This window comes from Hyposmocoma kahamanoa, unplaced genomic scaffold (genome assembly GCF_003589595.1).
Source record: "Hyposmocoma kahamanoa isolate Upper Pololo Valley unplaced genomic scaffold, ASM358959v1 168, whole genome shotgun sequence".
Classification (NCBI taxonomy): Eukaryota; Metazoa; Arthropoda; class Insecta; order Lepidoptera; family Cosmopterigidae; genus Hyposmocoma; species Hyposmocoma kahamanoa.
The window spans coordinates 989044-1012355 of NW_020653608.1; the positions used below are offsets into that span (position 1 = coordinate 989044).

Sequence of the window (23312 nt, forward strand, 5' to 3'; positions counted from 1 at the left end):
GACACTTTTTAGCGCGGACCCGACGTCCATATAATTGTAAGTCAATGTACATAGGAATGTTCTTCGCCTATTTAACCTCAAGCAGTTTTGTTAAGAAGAGTGAAGCACTTTATTACACGTGATTGTAGTACATATTTTTGCTTTACCTCTTGCCAGTTTGTGAGCTTATTGTTGGCCAAGTCCAGCTCTACGACGTCAGCACACTTATCAGCGAGAGTGCAGGCGTCGCCGGCACAGTCGATGTCACAGTCATTAAGGACTAACAGCGTAGGAACACTCAAGCGTGGAGATCTTTTTGGCACGAAAATTGCCACAGGCAGATCGTCTATTTCAGGGTTGACCTCGCCTTTGGCGCCATACTTGCGCTCTAAGGCTTCCAGAAGCGATGGCATTGTACCTGAAATAATACAGATAATTGTACACTGACCCGATGAGTTCTACTAATCCTAATTATATGTCTAGCGAATGTACTCGATGATGTATAGCGACTTACAATTGAGAACTAATAAAATTAACCATGTAACGTAGTAACCACTCTTTGCCCTACGCGTTTTAAGTAGAGATCAGAATAGGTACAGTATATTTATATAAACTTCATTGAAGTAATACACATAAGAGTTGATAATATATCCCTCTGAAGTTCCGAAATACTTGTATTGCAACTTCAACTTTTGTATCTATGGCTCCGTCAGGGTTGAAAGACTGATTTATTAAGGACTCAGTGCGGTGGTGAGATATCTTGCCGGTTATTAAAATACTTAAGCGGTTATAATGCACATTGACGGTTATAACTTTTTTATTTATTTTTTAATGACATTACAAAATTATAATACGAGGGCTCATGTTCTTTTCTTTCTTTTGGAAACATTTTTGCATTTTGTTCTATATTTTTGACGTGTAACTGGCGTAGCAATATGACTTGTTTTGTTATAATTTTTTGGCTTTTATTTTAATTATTGCGGTGCTTTAGAGGGAGGTATTATTCACTCTTTTACTGTGCCTTGTACTTTTACTTTTACTCTTTAACTGAGGGGCACTGCCACTGTGCCCGTCACCCAGAGACATAACTTGACAAGTCCCATGTGCCTGCAATTTCACCTGCACCCCTTCTCTTCAAACACGGAACGCAGTAATGGGCATTACGTGGGCACGTTACCGCTTGGTGGCAGAAACGGCTCTTCGCAAGGATCTGTACAGCTATACTAAAACTCTATGTGCATTACTTGATCTTTAAGTTGATAAATAACCTGCCTATTGCATATAAAAGAGGCAAGATAACATAGATTGATCGAAGACGATCTTTTAGAGCGGACGTCCGGTATACAAACTTCTTTTTACAACATTAAATAATCTGAAGTGTAAAACTTTAATTGTTCATCTTGTGATGCCATCCATCAGTGGAAATCCACCACGACTAGCATCAGTGAGCTGTGTTCGAGAATTGCACTACATCAGATAATAAAACGGCCAGTTTGTGTTGTAAATTGATTAATCAATAGTAACGATTTCCTTCTCAGCTGATCGCACGCGTGATCGAGCGGCGCGGGTGCATTGAATAGAAACAGACCATTCAGTTGCTTACTGACGGATTGCAAGCATTTTGTTGTAGTTATTCGTGGATTTAATGGGTCACATAAAACTATATTTTTTTAGGTCAAAATAATACTGACTTGAAAACGAAGCCCCGTGTCATTCGGATAGGGCACGTTTCCATTATGTCGTAACGTTTTATTTATCGTTGGACAACTGTCGTGTCTAGCCTGTTCCATTATCACGACTATCTGTAGTGACTGTGTCATTGAACACTTTATCGTGTCACGGCAGCCGCCTTGTCGTTTGCAGATATGAGACAACGATAAATAAAATGTAACGACAATAGAAGCTGCGATTATCTGTCGTCACATTTTTATCGTGACGTTTTATTTATCTTATTATTATTATTACTGTCGTTCTAGCTCTTCCCATTGTCTTGATAATCTGTCGTCGTAACGTCAAAAAAATCGTGAACGACAGTTAAACGTAATGTGAACAACTTCATTTATACATACAAGCCGTGACACTTTAAACTACACGACTATCTGTCGTCACGACATAATGAGAACGCGCCCATATAGGGATAAATAAATTTCGAAGACGCGTCTCATACTCATTGAAAACAAACCTTTACCCCTCTCTATCGACTGAGGCATTTAATTTTTAAATTCTCAATGTTGCAACTGGTTTCACATAAATCTGGTAAAAATGGTACATAGAGACTTCGGAAATGTCGATCTGCCAAGCGGTCAAAGTAGTACGTTCATTGATGGAATAGGGAATCGGACAACTTTAAAATTAGCCCTAATGGATATACGGGCAAGAATAATATTACTTTGTCCTTCTTAGACCTAGTAAACTACCTACTATAGGGAGAAGCGCTAAACGCCCAATATATAGACGACAGCACGTCGAGCTCCACATTTACGGATCTAATCACTGTTGTGGAAATTTTACTCTCAAAACATTTGAAAAATATAATTTCGACGGCTCATATCATGTTCTAGGTTTAGAAATATCTTTTGAAGTATTATTTAGCGTGAATTATAAACACGATCACACAATCACGAAACGTTTACAACTCGTAAAACAACTCATTTGGAGGTTTGAGTAGTTCTACGTGTGTCGCTTTCCTTGATTTTTAGGTATTTTATGAGTTAGGCGAGTATAGGTAATAACTATACTTAGTGCACGTAAATTGGCGAATTAACTTCGCAAAAGTCTGGCAACAATGATGACTGATCAGAAGCGCATTTATCCGAAAACTGTTGACGGTGGTGTGCGATTATATCGCATGCGATTACATCGTATTGCTAAATTTGAATGCGATATTTCAATTATAACGTACACCGTACGTTATAATTATAGTTTACGTGCTCACAGGAATAATTATTGTCTGGGTCTGCATTACTTCACATATTATGTATATTTTGATGTATTCGGGGCCTTAAGAGGTTGTATAAATAAAGCTTTTCAAATACCCTAAAACTATGTTTAAATGTAATAAAAATAATAGCCGCGCATACGGCACTACACTGTCATGTCAACTCGGAACGTGTGACGTCATTGGTAGGCAAAAACTCTAGACAATGTGCACTTGTCACTTGCGAGAATTTTATAATTCATTAACTACTGTCCTCAATCTAAAATATTACAGTTTTTAGTTAAAAAGTGATTAAACGGAAAAAAGCATAAAATAATACTCGAATACGGTTACGTTTCTTTGTTTACTTACGTTCACTGCCTGCGTGGCCGAACGGTTACCCTGCTGGTCTGCCATGCTAAGGTCCCGGGTTCGATTTTCGGACCAGGAAAAATATTTGTAGAGCCTATGCGTGTGTCCATGGCACCCGCTGTTTGGTGTTTCCATGACAGATGAAAAATATTACAATTTTCATATTTTATTATTGATTTAAAATAAAAATTGTTTCACAAAATTTTCATAGAGTTCGGTAATTGTCAACCGACTTCAAAAAAGTAGTAGTAGTTTTTTGTGTGTCTGTTACGCGATTAGTCAGACATTTGTGAATCGATTTCGATTATTCTTTTTTTGTTGGAAAGGGTGGTCCTATATGAATTTGAAGACAATATTACTCCTCTAAGGATGGCATATTAGGGGTTGAACCCTGTTTATTGAGATTGTTTTTTTTATAATAAAAGTTACGTTACTTTGTAATTGTTGTCCGACTGCCTATTGCAGTAGATACAATTCCTAAATTGGTGTTTGTAAGAAAGATGTCAAGTCGGTTACGGTTTACGACAATAGTAATGAAATATAAAAAACTATAACGTGTGTTATTTATAAATGCAACCTGTGACTATTTTGTGTCCCAATTTTGTATAAAGTGTGTTATTTTTATCATCCTCTTTTCTGGTTCCTGGCCATTTATTTTTTGAATTTTGAATCGTTCTCGAATTCTCTCTTCCTCTCACCATTTTTACGTTTGCTTTAACCATTCGTTACAACCATCACAATTCTTGAAACTAGAAGACGGTCCATTTTCTCTGGTTAAATACTGTTTAAATATTTAAAAAATTTCTATGTGCGTTATATAACGAAGAAACAAAAAAATGTGATTATAATTGTACGTGCATACATTTTTGCAAAGAAGTTCAGAATGTAGATGCTACCGGGCACCACTATGCATGTGATACAGTTTTTGACACGTCCAGAGAAGACAAGTCACTCAAAAAATTTTTCAGAAAAATAAATACTTTTCCGGATATTTTTCCAATATTTTTCATTTAACTTTCCACCTGTCATAAGTTGAAGTTACCGAACGAAAACGATAGAGCCATTAAAAAGGTTTTTTTTCGCTGTCCTGAAATCATTTGTCTCATTATTCTTTATGTGAATTTTAGAACAACAAGGTTTTTTTTTATAATTCACGCTAAACAAAACTTGCTTCTAAACGTGGAACATAATATGGGCCTTCCAAATTATATTTTTCGAATTTTCCGGGATCTTTTTAAACAAATAAAAAAAAATTACCCAACAATAATGTTGACACGAACGAATATCACATAGTAGAAATTTCTTAATAAGTACGTGGCTTCCGTATCTAAAGTCGTGGTTACATTGAGTAACTGCTAGAGTAACTTCCTTTGGTATTTCGTATTTCAAACCTATATTTTGTCATGACAATTTACTTTCCACGTTACCAAATAATGTGTTTATAATTATGAAAAATAGCGTAATAGGTTCCTCTAACAACATGATTTTACATCGAAGCAAACGAATAACAGAAATGTCATACATAATTTTTTTATGAAAAAAAAACCTATTCCTAAAGTTCCTGGAATTACATCTATTTGCCAAGTTTTATTGAAATCGATTACCGGAAAGCCCGTATAACCGGATTCATCCCCTAGTTTGCCACCACTAAAGCTGGAATATTTTGTTCAAATTTAAATGGGACCAATACTGAAGTGACCTCTTTCCAACAAAAAAGAATCATCAAAATCAGTTCAGAAGTTATCGAGTAACATACATACCAAAAAAAGTACAGTTGAATCGAGAACCTCTTCCTTTTCTAAGTCGGTTAAAAAGTTAATAGATAGCATGTTGTTTTTTTCATTGTTTAATTGTTTTAGAGATTTATTTTGTTTATAAAGAAGCGCCCTCTGTCCTTCTTTGGTACATCGTTACTTAGAGTATCATTAAGGACCTAAATGTAATTTTAGATCTTTGTAAATTGTATATAGCAATAAATTGTATTAAATTGAATACACCGAATAGAAAGGGTCTCAAACAAGGCAAGTGTTTGATGAATTTTTAATTGAATCAATTACAACGTGATTAAATTCATTACATAAAATTGTTGTTGCCATCATTGTCCTGGATACACTCAGATGGAAACACCTTACATTAATATAAACACCCAACATCATGTTTAGTTCTTAGGTTTTCGCGATTGTTACACATTGCGCGTACCTATTCGTTTTTTCACAGAATCTAACGTTTCGGGCTCTTTACGAGTCTCATGGTTGGTTTGTTTGAAAAGACAAATTATACGCTATATTTATATAAATTATCCGAAAAAAATTGTTTCATTTCCTAACACCTTGTATATTTTAATTACTTTTTTAATGGTTTCTTTATAATACCAAGTAATGGGACGAACAAGTCGTGCGCCTGGTGTCAAACGACACGTCAGTCCATACCAGTTACAGTTGCACTTAGAGCTTTAAATCCATTTTAAATCGTATAGTCACGCTGAGACATAATTGACAAGTCTCATGTGCTTGTAATTTCACTTGCCACCTTTACCCTTCAAAACCTGAACGCAGGAGCGGTCACATTACTGTTCGACGGCGGAAATAAGTAAGATGGCAGGGGTTCTAGTGATATTACAACCACAGTTGCAATTATTGTGATCAGTACAAGCTACGGAAACTATGAATTTATTGCAAACAAAATTTTCCGATCGCATAATTTCACGAAATTCATGTGATTTAACACTGCTGGTTTATTTTTTATGGCGTTATGTTAATTGAGTCTATACGGAGCCAATCGAATCGATTGCAGCCTTAAAACTCAAAATTCGTGAAGTGTTTAACGAAATAGACCCACCATTTTGTCAAAAAGTGATTAAAAACTTTGATGAAAGAATCGACACCTGTAACTGTGGTCGTGTTGGATACCAGATACTTATTTAAATACAATAAAAATTTGAATCATTGTCATCAAAATTTTTTGTTTTATTTTGATTTACAAAACAAAGTTCTTGTTGAAAAACTCTTTACGTATGAAACAATAAAAGAACCAATTAGTTTAAATTTCAATTAATAATACATTGAATTTAATTATGCACGATTTACAGTACGTGTGCAGTGAGGCGGATGCGTGTCGAAACGACTCGCGTTCAACTGGTGAATATCGATATTACTATTTTGTATGACGAAAGTGTGTATTATAAATTATTGCTACTTGCAGACTTTGCTGGTACGTACCATAGGTACATCTGCGTTATTTTAGCGCTCACGTATTGAAGAAGTAGCAGTAGAGCTCCTTGTGAAAGAGTTCGTCGAGGGAAGTGCTGTCACATTACCTATTTCTGCCGCCAAGCAATGTTCCGGTTTTGAAGTGTAAGGGTCAAATTACAGGCACATGGGAATTTATGTCTCAGGGTGACAGGCGCAGTGGTGGTGCTCATCCGATCTTTGCGATTTAAAGTTATGAGAGGCACTGCAACAGCTTAATACTAGGACCACCACTTGTCCGTCTCGACACTTGATATTATAAAAAAGTCGAATTTTCGCTCGACATGCTTAGTATCAGTCCGTGGTCCTTAAACGAGAGGTTCCGCTTCCTTAATGGTGACGAACATTGTTCCAACGTTTTCGTCAAAACAATTTTCACTTTTCGACGTTTTCGTCAAAATATTTTTCATTTTTCGACGTCTTTGTCAAAACAGTTTTCATCGAGTCACCGCCGCGGAAGCTCATGATTAAGAACCACAGGCTGGTTCAAAGCATGTCGAGTAAAAATTCGACTTAAACACGTGAGTCATTCGGTAGTTAATATATCCGAGTTTCACGGTAGTTTTCTAAAAATACGATAAACCTTAATAATTCTTTTCGTAGACTAAAAATTATATATAATATCCAAAATAGTTAAAACAAACATTACATAAAGCCTTTCATGAACATTGAGAAACACCGCAACATTTAAAAAAATATAACCTATACAGAAATGAAACAAAAGCAATGAAAATCTCTTTGGTTAATGGGTTAAATATTTTCTTTTTCCTTTTATAAACTTCAGGATTAAGGTCCGAACACAGTCTCCAAGGCTCACCACGGCGGGGAAAGAAGGTCCAGGTACTGCTTCCTTCGTTTCCCCACCGTCTTCGCAAGCGAGGGGTCGTCCGCTCAGAGCCGCTCCGAGGCCTCTGTATGCCATACTCGCAAGCCTAGACTAGCTATGTAATAAGCTTGTTTGTAATGTACTGTGTGTAGCTCAGCAAATAAACATGTTATCGATCTATCTCTATCTAGGTACCTACATCAAAGTAACGTTATAATGGTGAGTTATGTCACATTTGTAATAATTTAATGCCTTTCAAAGAGTACAAGTACAAGCCTGACGCACACAACCTGTTGCAAGCCGACTGAGTTGAGTTGACCACCAACTATTATATGGTGAGAGAGAAAGATGATAAAAACATGGATCTAAAATTTATATTAGTAGAATTGATATGCCGAATGTCGGATTTTTTCGCTTTTTGCGGTAACTTAGTTGTATTTCTAGATACAATCCGTCTATTGTGGCTGAAAAAAATCTGTACTAACTTCTGGTTTGTGTTTGTGTTGGGCATGTGTCGGGAGTGGCAGAAAAAGCCTGAAAGTAAAGTGAATGCTGTAGAAGAGCTTAGCGCAATATACGCGGTATTAGTCTAAGACAGAATGCTGAACAGAGTAGTACGAGAGCGTTGTGGTATGAAAGATAATGTAGTGACAAGGATAAAAAGGAGGATGCCGCGATGGTTTGGTCATGTAGAAATAATGAACGTTGGTACAATGACGGCACAAGTTTATAGAGACAAAATCTCGATCACTTTGGGGATGTCCTCAAAAAGAACGGGTTAAAAATACCAAGAATTAACGGGAATGTATGAAGTGACTGATGGAAATAGAGGAGGCGAAAGAGGTTTGTCAGACGCGTATCTAGTTTGTCAATGCACAAGTAGATATTGGTAAAAATGTTGCCTATTTTGGTAAATGAGATGCGATTGATATTTGGAAAACATAAAAGATATCTTCCCTCACTAGTAATAAGTGTGAATAAAGAATACCTATATATATATCGCTTAATTACAAAGTAGACTTGAGGTATGTTGAGGCACAGTTACTCAACACGAGTGGCGGTCGCCTCGTGACTGCACCCCAAGGTTGCCTCGAGTGCATTTCATGAGTTCTATTAGAGATAAAATTAAAGTGAACGTGTGCATACACGGGCATGTCGGCAGGAACTTTGGAAATAATGTCAAGGTGGTAATAAAAAGAGCGGTTGAATAAAACCCCTGAAACATCTAACTGTAATAGACAGTAATCGCAATAGAGTAACCTAAACTTAAAATCGATAATTGCTCCCTCTGAAAACCAATTATGGTGTTGTATTTAGTTTCATAATTTTGACTTGTAAATAGCAATTATTTTACGAAAGTAGTGAAAATTTTTGAAATAGTATTTAAAAATATAATTATTTTGTTTTGATTTTCATGCCTTTTATTTTTAATCTTTCTGTGTTTCTCCATTGAATAAATAATTTTGCAATTTCTGGGTTTCAGAGAAAAAACACAATCGTGATCAAGCCATTAGTTTTTTTATGACACCAAGTGACAGGACGAACAAGTCGTGCGTCTGGTGTAAAGCGAAACACCTGTCCATAGCAGTTGCGCTGCCACTCTGAGCTTTATCGCAAAGATCCGAGGGATACTGTCTCATGTGCCTGTAATTTCACAGTAATGCTGACATTACTACTTGGCGGCTGAAATAGGTAAGGTGGCAGTACTTTTCTGGACGAATTTCACGAGGAGCTCTACTGCTACTTCTTCTTCCATATGTGAGCGTTAAAATAACGCAGGTACCTACGGTATGCTCCAACTTACTAAAATGCTAAAACCGTCAGGAACAAAGTTTAGTGGCAATAAACCTATTTTTGTCGCTAAGCGGTAATGTGAGCATTACTGCGTTCCGGTTTTGAAGGGTAAGGGTGCTGGTGAAATTACAGGTACATGGGACTTAACAACTTAAGTCTCAAGGTGACGGACGCAGTGGTAGAGCCCTTCAGATTCACGATTCACAACTGGCCGATCGGAAACTTTTGACAATTCAAATAGGAACAATTAGAAAGATATAGTAGGAATTTGGTTCGTCTGTTGTGTCGATTACCACCATTCGCGTGACCTGTTGTCGTCACTTTGTATCATAAAAAAATCGATATGGAATCGAAAAGATCGAGTAAATCTGTAAGTACCTTAATTGTGGTAACCAGTTGCGCGGTTAGACCCAATCCTGTGTTAACAATGACGCATGCTTACGTTACAGTTAAAAGATAATATTGTTATACTCGTACATGTCGTAACGTGTATTGCTTCGCAGTTAAAATCGCACAAAGCGAACTGAAGCAATCCAGATCTGAAACTATTGAGCGAAGCAATAACTGTTTAATACCGCTCGTAAAGACAAGGAAGCCGAGATCGGAATTTTCCTGTGAATAATACACCAAGGCTTTGCCGCCGCGATGCACTGAGCTATGTTCTTATTTGATAAAATCTTGGATTCTTTATTATTCAACACGATGCAGGATTTTGCTTGTAATAACATTGAATTATTTATTGTAGTATAAGAATTGTTATTGTTAAGCACCATGTATTTACATCAATGTTATTACTTATTATATTCAGTGTTAATCAAGCATCGAGTTGTCTCATTCGTCTCCGTCGTACGCTCTCCCTACATGGCGACCCTGCCATTTTTGGGATGTAGCTAGTGCCCGGTTACAGTTTGGCTCAACGGACTTAAAATGTATATTATTTATTCTAATCGACACTTAACGGACGTGGACGTAAATTTTAGTGCCAAAAATGTGTAACTCAAAAATACCTGAAAAACCGGAAGTCACCGCACAAGTCGGTGTTAACAACCAAATTACAAACAATCATATCGTGACCAATATTGGGATCATTTCGTGGTCCATGGTGGCAATTATCATAATACTGTTGATGGTTGGAGCTATCATTATGATCCGATATTGTGTGAGGTGTTTCAATAAAAGAGTGCAGCGAGGCGTTGATGCAGGCATAATACGGTTAAACAAAATGTAAGAAGGAGCGAGCATTCCTTGTAACGACGACGACCCCGATTCCCTATGAAGAAACCTGAGTCGCGAGATGTTCCTGTCACGAAGCAAATTGCTTTGATAAACCAGTATACTAGTGAGTGAAAACCAGTGTAAATGTGGTAAAAATGATGAAAATTTAAGTGCTAAAAAAAAAAATTTTTTTTTATTATACGGTTATACTACATTATAATATGTACATTATAGACTTTAAGTATATAATATAAATAGTATAAATATATAGGTAAGTGCGATTTTATGTATGTCAGAATATTTGGAAAATTTAAATGAAGAGCTTTCAAAGATTAGAACCTACTTAATTAAAATTGGACCTAAAAGACGATGTGGAAAAATAATTGAAACTAAGCTTAAAGAGGCAAATGAATTATTAGAACAATATAACACTTATATAGATGCTATTACTAAGGTATATCATTTAAAAAGTAAAGAAGAAAAAATTTTAATTGATAAATATTGTCAGGATTTTAAGTTATTGTACAGTGAAGTAAAGAATCTTTGCAATGTAAAAAAAGAAAGTGAAGAAATATTAAAAATGGCAACGTTCGATCTGAAGGTCGCGTTAAGTCTTCTGCCAGTCATGAGTGACAAAGAAGAAAATACGAAAGAATTAATTGATAGTATTGAGTACTATGCCACTACCTTAGATAACGAATCGAATAAAAAAATTAATTTCCTTTATTTTAAAAACTAGGCTGTCTCAATCGGGTAAGCTAAAATTATCTAGTAAATACGAGAATATATCAGAATTACTGACCGATATGCGCAAACAATTATTACCAAGAAAATCAGCATCGGCCATACAAATGAAACTTCAAACATGTAAGCAAAATGAACGCACTGTTGCTGATTTTGGCAAGGAAATTTCTGAATTGTTCGCGGATTTAACTATTACCCAATCGGACGGAAATTCTGATCATTATAATGTTCTGCGCCCGTTAAACGAAAATTACGCAATTAAACGGTTTGCTGACGGGCTTAGGAACCGTAGAACAAGTACAATAATTGCAGCGCGTGATTTTAATACACTAAAAGACGCCATTCAAGCAGCGCAAGATGAAGAGATCACGACAATTTCCTCAGCGGATGTAATGGGCATGTCCGCTCAACCCCGTGGGTTTACACCCCCCCACCGAGCAGCGAAAGCGCGCGGAGGACACAGAGGATACGCGCGAGGGCAGTCCGCCGTAAAGGTAAATACACCAAATTATTATTACAGACGGCCACAGTACTCATATCATCCAAGAAACCCAAGAGTGTTTTCTCGTGGAAACTCGTACAGGGGTAGGTATCAGGGCAATCGCCGTCAATCATGCCATAGGAATGTGAACTTTATATCCACAACAGGTGACCCCTGCATGGCAACGGAACGTGACCGCGATGAATCAGAGCAAGCAAATATGTCACATTTGAATCATTTTTTTCGAGTCTGACTATGTATGTATGTGCAACAGCTTATGTAAAGTATGTATTAATTTGGACAGGCATGAGCACAACAAAAGCGAATGGCTAATCGACACCGGCGCTTCGATTTCAGTTGTCAAGCACGATAGAGTAAAATGTTTACGCATTCCATTCCATAAAGAAAAACTTTGCGTCAACGGCGTTGGTGGAAGCGTACAGTCAGAAGGATATATTTATTTACAGCTCAAAATTGATACCTACACTATAAAACATAAATTTTATGTATTTGATAAATTACCATGCAAAACTGATGGAATTTTAGGGCAAGATTTTTTGACAAAGTACAAAGCAGTTGTAGACTTCGAATTAAATGAATTAAGAATTTGTAATTTAGAGAGACCTGTCACATTACCCATTACTTATTTGAGACAAGATAGTTCATATTTAACAATTCCAGCAAGAAGCGAATCAATTCATTATGTTGACACGAAGTTAAAACAAGAATGTGTCATTAGTTCTCAAGAATTATGTCACGGAGTATACATTGCTAACATTATAGTACAGCCGCATAATGGTAAGATACCTTTTAAAATAATGAATACACGAAATGAGGATGTAATTTTGAATTATTTTAATTTAAACGTTTCTAAGTTAAGTGATTATTATTTATGTCACTTTAATAAGTCGAATATGAACGCAGAGAGGGTCAAGTCTTTGTTTTCTTTACTAAAATTTGAAAATCTAAATGAGGAAGAACAAAAGTCTATTGAAAACATTTGTGCCAAATTTCCAGACGTCTTTCACGTACCAGGAGATAAATTGACAACGACTTCATTATACGACCATACTATTGAATTAAAGCCACATACTACTCCTGTTTACGTAAAGCCGTATCGTTTACCACAAAGCCAAAAATCGGAAATAGATAAACAAATAAAAAGTATGCAAGACGATGGAATAATAGAGGAATGTAGGAGTGCCTGGTCGAGTCCATTATTACTAGTACCTAAAAAGCTAGATTCAACGGGTATTAAAAAATGGCGTGTAGTAATTGACTACAGAAAATTAAACGAAAAAGTTCAAGATGACAAGTTTCCTCTGCCAAATATTTCAGACATTCTAGACTCGTTGTCTGGTGCAATGTATTTCACTACTTTAGATCTCTATCAAGGATTTTATCAAATAAAATTAAATGAAAACAGTCGACAATACACGGCATTCACAACAACCAAAAATCAATATCAAATGACTAGATTACCAATGGGACTAAAAACTAGTCCCAATGCGTTTTCTAGAATGATTACGATTGCTATGTCGGGATTAAATTACGAGCAGTGTTTGGTATATCAGGATGACCTATGTGTTTTTGGTAGAAACCTCGAAAATCATAATAAAAATTTAATGGACATTTTGTCTCGGTTACGCAAAATCAATTTGAAATTAAATCCAGCAAAATGTAAATTTTTACAAAAGCAAATTTTGTACCTTGGCCATGTAATATCAGAAAAAGGTATTTTACCTGACCCAGAAAAAACTAAAGTATTAGAAAATTACCCAAAACCAGCTAACACAGATGACGTAAAGAGGTTCGTGGCGTTTGCGAATTATTACCGTAAATTTATACCCAATTTTGCAGAAAAAGCTTATCCTCTTAACAGGTTGTGTTGTAAAAACGTAACATTTAAATGGACTGAAACGTGTGAACATGCTTTTCATTCATTAAAAACAGCCTTAGTTAGACCACCTGTTCTACAGTACCCAAATTTTCAGGAGAGTAATGAATTTATATTGCAAACAGATGCGTCGGGGCACGCCATAGGATCGGTGCTATGTAATAATGACGGCAGGCCTGTAGCATACGCTAGCCGTACTCTAAATAAGGCCGAAAAGAACTATCCCACTATCGAAAAAGAGCTCTTAGCGATAGTGTGGAGTGTAAAATATTTTCGACCTTATTTATACGGCAGAAAGTTTAAAATCCAAACCGATCACAGGCCATTAGTATATTTATTTAGTATGCGCGACCCTTCTAGCAGATTACTTAAATTTAGATTACAAATAGAAGAATATGATTATACAATAGAATACATAAAAGGTAGCAAAAATTCAGCCGCGGATGCCTTATCAAGAATACAGATAACGTCTGATGATTTAAAAATGTTAAATGAACGAGTTTTAAATGTTATGACTCGTGGGCAAGTGAGACGCATGCGAGAGAGCGGACGAGAGGGAGATACGCCAAATTTGGTGGCCGATAATCATCCCCCGAACTCAAGGTCTGATCAACCGAGAGTTGTGGAGATAATTAAAAAGCCAGAACATTTGGTTGAGTTAGAATTAGTAAATAATAGGAAATTGAGAGACATAGAGAGAAAAGAAATAATTATGGAAAGGTCAAATTATTTTATTTATGTACCAAGTAAGAGTAAAATTTATTTTACTGGAATATTATCTCGATCATCGATTACGCGAGACGTGTTGGTGAGAGATCTATGCAACTTGTGTATGAAAACAAAAATAAAGGAATTATGCATAATAAAGAGTCAGAATAATAAAAGTTTTATTGCACAGATAATAAATGAAATAAGAGAAACGAAAGATTGGTCCGGACCACGAATCTGTGTATTGAAAAGCGTACAAAGAATAAATAACGTAGATGATAGGCGAGTAATAATCAATGACTTTCACCTGTTGCCCACTAGTGGCCACGCGGGTATTAGGCGAATGTCAAATAATATTAAAAAGTTTTATTACTGGCCTAGTATGGATAAGGATATTCAGGAGTTTGTAGCAAAATGTGACCTTTGCCAAAAACAAAAATATTCAAATAAAATCAAACAGCCTATGGAAATAACCAGTACGTCAAGTTATGCATTTGAAAAGATTTATTTAGACATAGTTGGTCCTCTGCCTACAGATAATGCCGGTCATTCTTACGTTCTCACGTTACAGTGTGAGCTATCAAAGTTCATAGAGGCATATCCGCTACACACAAAAGATGCTAAATCGGTTGCATCTGCTTTTGTAAATAATTTTATTTTGCGTTTTGGCATACCCAGGGAAATTGCAACAGATCGTGGATCTGAATTCATTTCAAACACAATGGTCGAAGTTTGTAAACTATTAAAAATTAAGAACCTTACTTCAACAGCGTACCACCACCAGTCCATAGGAGCGCTCGAGAATACACATAAGACTATGGGTGCGTATTTACGTATTAATTGCCTTAACCGAACATGTTCGTGGAGCAGCTGGCTGCCGTTCTGGTGCTTCGCGTACAATAATACGGTACATACAGAGACAAGGTACACACCGCATGAACTGGTATTCGGAAAGTCGTGCAAATTGCCGAACAATTTAGATTCCGGTATAGATCCTTTATATAACTACGATAGTTATCCACTTGAATTAAAATATAGATTACAGGTTGCACAGCAAGATGCAAGGAAGAACTTATTAGGAAATAAGTTAAAACGGAAGAAGGCCTATGACGTATATGTTAATCCAGTGACGTACACTAAAGGTAATTATTTGCTACTTAAAAATGAAACTGGCAACAAAATGGATAGTACATATTCGGGTCCATTTTTAATTAATGAAGATTTAGGATGTAACGTTAAAATCATGAGAAACAATAAGGAAGAAATAGTACACAAAAATCGCACAAAACCTTATATTATGTAAAATACATAAGTAAAGTAGGTACTCACATAATTAATTTAAGTACCTTATTGTATACAAAATAATGATAATTATTATTAAAAAATTAATAAGAATAATATATTGCTTTTTGACTACTAAACAAAATAAAATGTAACTAACTATATTACCCTTTGTAACTATGCTATAAGAAAATATATTCGTATGTATAAGTATTTCTTTTGTATAACGATAGAAATAAAATAGAAATTATATAAATTTTATTTTATTTTTGTAACGGGGAAAGTGTAGTATAAGAATTGTTATTGTTAAGCACCATGTATTTACATCAATGTTATTACTTATTATATTCAGTGTTAATCAAGCATCGAGTTGTCTCATTCGTCTCCGTCGTACGCTCTCCCTACATCTACGCTCTCCAAATATTTATTGATAAACCAGAATAATTCTGGGGGTAAGAGGTAAACCACCTTAAGTGCTAAATAGTAATTTTTACTGCAGAGCGTTTCAAAGAGATTCTCTTAATAAGGCATTTAAATCAATCTTAAGGTCAAATAAAATATGTTACATAAAAAACAAATGACAATGGAACATTGCGCGATTTTTAGCGTTCTATAGCTATGTTTGTAACAACTACTAATAATCCACAAGCAAAGTAGGCGCTTTATCGTCGAGTTCCGGACACCAGCCCGTTGCACCAAGTACCAACTACTAATAACATGTAAATTCCAAAATATGAGCTACAGAATTGGAAATGGAACTATTTTCAAACAAACCAACGTTTCGGGCTTTGTACAGAAAAAGGGAACTTTAAGATTTAAGTTTTTTTTATGATATCAAGTGCCGCGACGAACAAGTCGTGCGCCTGTTGGTAAGCGACACGCCTGTCCATAACAGTTGCAGTGCGACTCTGTGCTATAAATCGCATCAATCTGAAAGACACTGCCATTGCGCCTGTCACCCTGAGACATAAGTTGACAGCACACTTACCCTTCAAAACCGAAGTGCAGTAATGCTCACATTACTGCTTTACGGCAGAAACAGGTATATGGTGGCAGTACTTCCCTGGACGAAATCTATCACAAGGATCTCTACTGCTAAAATGTGTAGCAATATTGAAAACTAAAGATCTAGGATAAGTTTAAAGTCGATGATGTTAAAAGTAGATCAGTTCAGCAATTAACATCAAATAACATAACATCAAAGTTTACAGTAATATGATATAAATCCGCGCTACATTTGAAGTGGTGCGTATAAAATTGCACTGCCTAGTTGGCCACACACACGTTGGGCAACGCTGTGATGTCCGTCAATTGTGCAAACTCATAAAGTATCGAAGGTCTCTTATTAAGATAATTAAAAACTTCAATAAAAAAGCCAAGAAAGTCACCGTCTGTAAATTAACAGCTCGTAGAGACCAATTTAATGAGACCGTCTGTAAACTAACAGCTCGTAGAGACCAATTTAATGAGCCCAAACAGGATCTAACAGCTCGTGGAGACCAATTTACTGAGCCCAAACAGGATCTATTAGCTCGTAGAGACCAATTTAAAGGCTAAACAGGTTAGTTCTTTCTACTGTAAGTAGTTGAGGAGTCGGGTAGTCTGCTGACTGATCTTGGTTGCACCATTAGATCAATGTTACCATGTTATTGTGATGTCATCGGATTTGAACGATATACCAAATTTTGAGTCCTCGGACAAGCGGAAGTAAAATAAACTAATAGGTTATAACGAGATCCGTCCGGTACGCACTCTATTGAGAGCCCACTGAAAATCAGCGTCACACACATGACGTCTAGTTTAATTGTGTTAACTATTTAATATTTGCTTTGTTGTTTATTACCTATTATTATGATTTTATTTTTATTTCATTTTATTTTATTCTTTTTGTTATTCTATTTTATTTTTGTTTTAATTTAGCTTTATCTTCTTTTATCCTTCTTATTGTGTATTTTTGCGTTGTGGTGTTGTAATAAATGGTTTCTATTCAATTCTATTCTAGATCTCTAGAGTAACACAAAAAATACCCGATGTTCTTTACCAACGTTTATCGAAAATAGCAAAGAACCATCCCGACTAATTTAGCCTTCGAATTAAAAAAAAACGCTTTATGATCATTCCAACTGTTTGGGAGCTGCGAATGCATCTTTTTGCGTCGGGAGTTGAAACGATCATTAGTTGGCCAAGTTTTGTACATTTCTTAAATACGTGAATGAAAATTGGCAGGCTTGCAAAAGAACTGAGTCCATCGTCCGTGTTTTATAACGCAAATTGGACACCACTGGACATAATAAAGCTACTATATGTAATAAGCAAATAAACATTCACAATGGCTAGTAGCATGCCGGCACTAGCAGTGACTACTATAATTTAAAAGTCTTATGCAGTTGTCAGGCCGGTTCGTGATGGTTATCGCTAAACCAAACACTGTCAAGGTTAAAGAATGCAAATTTGCTTGGAGGCAAAAAACAGAACACGATGTTACCTAATGCTAATCTTAACAATAGCAACATTTTACATTCAATGATAGTTTAAAAACGTAGTTCAGAGAACTGCCAAGGCTGTAACATGTACCGTTTTGATGTTCGCTTCCAATCCAATTTATGATTTATTGTTTTCTTTTTTTACAATTAACTTGAATTTAGTGTCTGCACGAAATGAATTACAGATTAATTTGATTTGCAATATTGAAATTCAGTTGGCTTTCCAAAATATTTAAAAGCAATACTTTCAGTCTGTATTATGTTTCCCTCTTGAAACGAACAATGCAAATAAAATGTCTAGTAGATATTGAGATATTAAAATGCATCTAGTCAACAACTCTTGTGGCGCGCCCTGTCTGCCCTGTCTGGACGGTGAACTTATTGCAGTCCTGGCTGGGTGTGCGACTACAAAGAGCCATTATTTATCGTGTGGCCGCAACCGTCTGCTCTCTTGGGGTAAACTGACGCGACAATGTCTCTAGGACCAATAAAAGTCTAATGAACCAAGTGTTAATAACAATAATGAAAATTTTGACCGAAACGATTTCAATACATACTAAATTACGTACTGCTGGTTTGCTGACCCAAAAGGCACTCTGTTAAACTGGTGATTATATTTGTCATTTGCGGACAATCAAATCGTTTGACGATAAGCGTGACCACATCGTACGTCCTTCATAGTGTCAAAAACGCCGGCGAATTGTGTGGCGAAACAACTACGCAATAGTAATTGGTAATGCGCAGTTATGGAAGTTTTTTAAAGAATTGTTTGAAATCGTAGATACTAAGCTTTACGAGGATGACCAAGGTTGTTGCTATGACACGTTTATTATACATCAGCGTAGGAGACACGTGTTGCGGTCTGTTTACAAAGTAATCACTTGTGAACTGGGTAAGTAATAATTGGAATGGACACGGAAATGTGGTAGAATTAACATAAAGAAGATTTAGATTTACTTTTAGATAGACGGCGATTAGATTATGTGAGCAGCACCAACTAGGGAATAATTGGTATAGGAACTTACTTTGATGTAAGTTACTAACTGAGCGTCGTGTTCACTTTCACCAATAGTAATTATTATGGGTCTCATGATAGTTTCGAGCGGATGAAATGAGTACCTAGTGCTAATGCATCATCGGGTTCAAAGACTGCAGAATCTTCCAAAGCAATTATAACGTCGTTATATAATGTCGTTGCTAAATGTGGAAATTCGTTAATAACATTTGAATATTTACTCATCTTTATGCATAACTATAATAGCAATTAGTTCGTGACTTTTCGTAAAATATAACAAAAAGAAAATGTAATTATAAGTTTTTTGTGTTATTTACCTACTATTGCGTAGGTTCTAACTGAAAATCTGTGTCGGGAACGTATTGTTTTCCAGCAAATACTGAGTTAGTGACCCTTTGTTACCGCGGCTGGCACTACACAAGGCATCTTATTATTCTTAGTGCTTTTGTTTACGTTGATGTAAATAATTTGTTATTTAATTTAGCTTCTGTTTTGAATTGATTTTGTTTTGTAATTATTTATTTATGTCTTAAGTGTGAATGTTTTTGTTTTGTTTCTTTATTCTTGTGTAGTGACATTTGTGGTAGTCAAAAAAATTTATTTTCTTTCTTAATTTTTAACTCGGTTGTGGAACGATATTAACGTGTTTTTGAAGTTATGACACTCATACTTGATTATTTTAGCCTCTAGGTAAAATCCTCCAACCACCAATGTCAACTTAGACGTTTTGTTTATATCTATTATATATTATTCATATTACAAAGACAAAACAACGTCCAATCGTTCCCTTAGCGCAAACTGCTTTCAACGTGTTGACTGTTTCCGGTTTTTCAATTTACATTTCCTGCTTTCGTAATCCACGCATGGACCCTTTGCAATGTGATTTATTAAAACATCCAAAACCCCTTTTTCATTTACGTTGGTGCCTAGGTTATCTCATAAAGCTTATCTCTACAACCTCGTATGACGTGCGAGTTATTTTTTTTTAAAGTTAAAAAGCGCTAAGTTTTTGTATCCACGATGTGTTCTTTATAAAAATTTGCTTGGGACTGTTTACCAACGTTTGAAGAGGTTTGAACTATGCTTCTCAATATTTAGTATATTTAGGAACTATTCATTAAAAATGCGTCCATTTTTTCGCAGCTCTTCAGTTACTATTATTTCCCACGTTGTGTGTTGCAAATTTACTGCAATTTATATGATGTTTAAATATGACGTGGGCTCTGATGAATGCATCTATTTTAAACCAGAGAAAATTAATTTAACCGTGCGTCGTTGGTTTAGCGCGTTTTAACAAGGCAAGGACAGTCTCTATTTCTGCCGCGCAGTGTTGAAATACGCGGGAATATTAGCGGGAATGAAAAAGTTTGTATGTCTGCACCAACATTGGCATTCATTTCTTTTTAGCATTATACTAGTTGTAATAAAGGTACACGTGGGTAAAACGTGTAATTTAATAGAGATAATGGTACAAAAGATAGAGGTATCTTTTTTACCATTATACATAATATTAAAACGTTAAAATCGATAAGATACCTAGGTGAGTAAATACTAACTAAAGTAACCCATGTGGATATTTTTCGTAATGCAAAGAAATACGAAAAATACTACGATGGAGACTGTGACAGTTTTTGATCTTCGTTGGTGTATTTGTCAATGGTTGTGGAATGGGCGGGTGTTTTAAACACCCACAAACTGGTGGAACAGTTTCAGTCATTATTGATAGGATAATAGAGCCAAAAGTGTCCGTGCACACTCTCCTTGATGTCGACTCCACCCATGTAGTTTACTTGCCTAAATCCAATTCGGTAGAGTAGCCATCGGGGGAGCTAGCACGGACCCCTTTACAAATGTTTCCGACAGCCAATATCAAGATTTGCCGACGCGGAACACCCTTTTTCATAGCTACTTTATTTGACCAGTGATCCGATAAATAATATTTTTTAACGCCCCGACCTAATAGTGATCCCAAACTAGGAAGTAGTTACCAGGTAGGTAGAAAAACAGTACTCACTACGCAGTGTCGATATTGGCGTGGCAAATAACACAAACTGGTTTTTACTAGTATTTGTATAAAAACATTACTCAGCTGACCCTTTAGATAAATGATATGATGGATAATGTTAACGGAAAATCTAAACAATCATTTTATGAGATAATTAATAATTTTGTTTTTAGGAATCTTACCAAGAGTAGTAACAGCAGCTCAGCAAAATGGACTCTTCGGTTTTCCAAGTTTCACACACAGAATTTTCACAAGAATTCCACTTTTCTAATTTAGGATAAATATACTACATGTTTAGTAAAAAACAATAAAATAAAAACTAACCTCTCGGTACTACTAAATCACATCTAAACAAAGAATTTTCAACACACTCCTATTTCGCTATCAATCAAATAATGTTTTGTTTCCGTTACACAATGCTTCCTTTGCACAATTTTTTAACGAGAAATCAGCTGTTAGCATGTTTTTATTAAAGTGCGCCTTGTAAGATTCCCATACGATCTTCTAAACGCACTGAAATAAAATGACAAGAGAATGTTTACATCAATACATTGCACAGCCGCAGTAGCTGCTTTCACACACACACTGCTCGATCGTGTAGTCACGAGAGCAAAATATTGACTGGTTGGTGGGGATGAAAGTGGTATTGACGTACTATATCGGTAGTGGTGGAAGACAGAGATGAACATATTCTAATTCAACGTGCAAATTGAAAAGAGAATACAACAAACAGCACACATTGATACAATGCAGGGCCAACTTCACGTAATTGAGAAAAATGCATTTTATCATTAATCAGTGCCGTTTGTTTTTCTCAAAACGTATTTCATGAATAATATCTTCTAGTATAATCGTTACAGCATTTACCTTGTGTTTGTTAGTTATGTTTATTGCTAAATCTCTTTCACTAAAACTAGTTTACGTGTTAAAAAAAATATATTTTTTTCATTTTTCTTTATATATATTTCACATAATAAAGCAAATTAGAAACACTTGACGTCACTCTGAAATTTATCACTCAAAATCTAAAAAGGACATAAATTATTTCTATTAAACCAGTAATTTTCTTGAAATTTTGACAACTTCCCTGAAAATAGGGAATCCGATTGTAATGGCAAGTTTATAGCAACGTTTGACGTAAATGCAAGTATCCTAGCTGGTAAAAAAGCGCTAAATGACTTGATGGACAGATATTGTCGTCGCGTCTGGATTTTCGTGTATCTCTTTCTGTCATATGCAATTGTAGCGCGATAAGTAAATCACATTATTTTTTGTAGTGTTTACAAGATTCCGCTATTTAATGTCGATAGTCGATATTACACAGGATTTTGTTGAAATTTCTTATGATCATCGTCAAAGTTCATCATTTATCTTTTTTTTTAATTTAGCTTACATTTAAGATATCAAATACAGTTTTTAATTTAAGGAGTACATGTCCAAGAAACAAAATATGTAGTAAGTAAAAAAGAACTGGAATACAAGAAAAAAAAAACAAATTTATATGAGTTATTATTAAAATGTTATTAGACTATTAACACAGCGATTGCCCTTGTTGAAAGTCAATTTATTACATAATCGACATGTTTTTCATCGAGCGTATATTTAGTTATGCTAAACTAAGCAACACAACACTAATAACATCAAATGTCAAAGTCATATTTCGAGTGAGACGAGCTGATGAGATAATGTGATAAACAGTGATAAACCATTTTTGATTTAACTTTTGAAGTCAACTTTAGCTTTATTATCAACTTAGTAATCAATGCTACGTTACCGAAACTGTTCGCGTCAAAAGTGAAATTTTTTATGTATAAATGAAAGCAGTTTTCATATCAGGTAAATACAACGGCTCCTTTTATATATTATTAAAGGTGGGAAAAACTGCTTATTTTTTTAAACATTTAAACCTTATGCGTTTTTAAAAAAGCGTGCTTTTTTAACGCTTTTTAGTTTGAAGCTAACAAAATCTTTTAGAAAACGTTTAAGCGCATAGACCTTTATGTTAAAAAAGCTTGCAACGTTGTGTTGGTAGCGAAACGCAAGAGTAGACCACTAAAGGTATTAAGATAAGTAAGTTTCTTTTGTAAAAAAAGAGTTATATTTTTATTATATAACATTATTATAATAACATTTTATTCATTGGCGTTTAAAAGTGTTCAAAAACATAAGTTATTTAATTTTTATAGTTGTTAACCGTTGAAATGGAAAAAAACTGCTTATTTTTTTAACATTGAAACATATGTTTAAAAAGCGTGCTTGTAAAAGCTCTTTTTAGTTTGACGCTTAAAAAGTCGTTTAGAAAAACGTTTTAGAGCATATACTTTATGTTTAAAAACAATGCTTATGC

The 23312-nt window shown here is 35.3% G+C and overlaps 1 protein-coding gene across 1 annotated transcript in view; it reads right to left on the reverse strand.

The window, feature by feature from the left end:
* LOC113225585 (tubulin-specific chaperone cofactor E-like protein) overlaps nucleotides 1–21318 on the reverse strand; it is a 49725-nt gene extending 28407 nt beyond the window's left edge. The window contains exons 1-2 of the mRNA XM_026457918.1: nucleotides 21148–21318; nucleotides 147–397 (exon numbers count right to left, since the gene is read on the reverse strand). Of these exons, the coding sequence (XP_026313703.1) occupies nucleotides 147–392 (246 nt within the window). The 5' untranslated portion in view covers nucleotides 393–397; nucleotides 21148–21318. The remainder of the gene's footprint in view (nucleotides 1–146; nucleotides 398–21147) is intronic.
* Between the last annotated feature and the right edge of the window lie 1994 nt (nucleotides 21319–23312).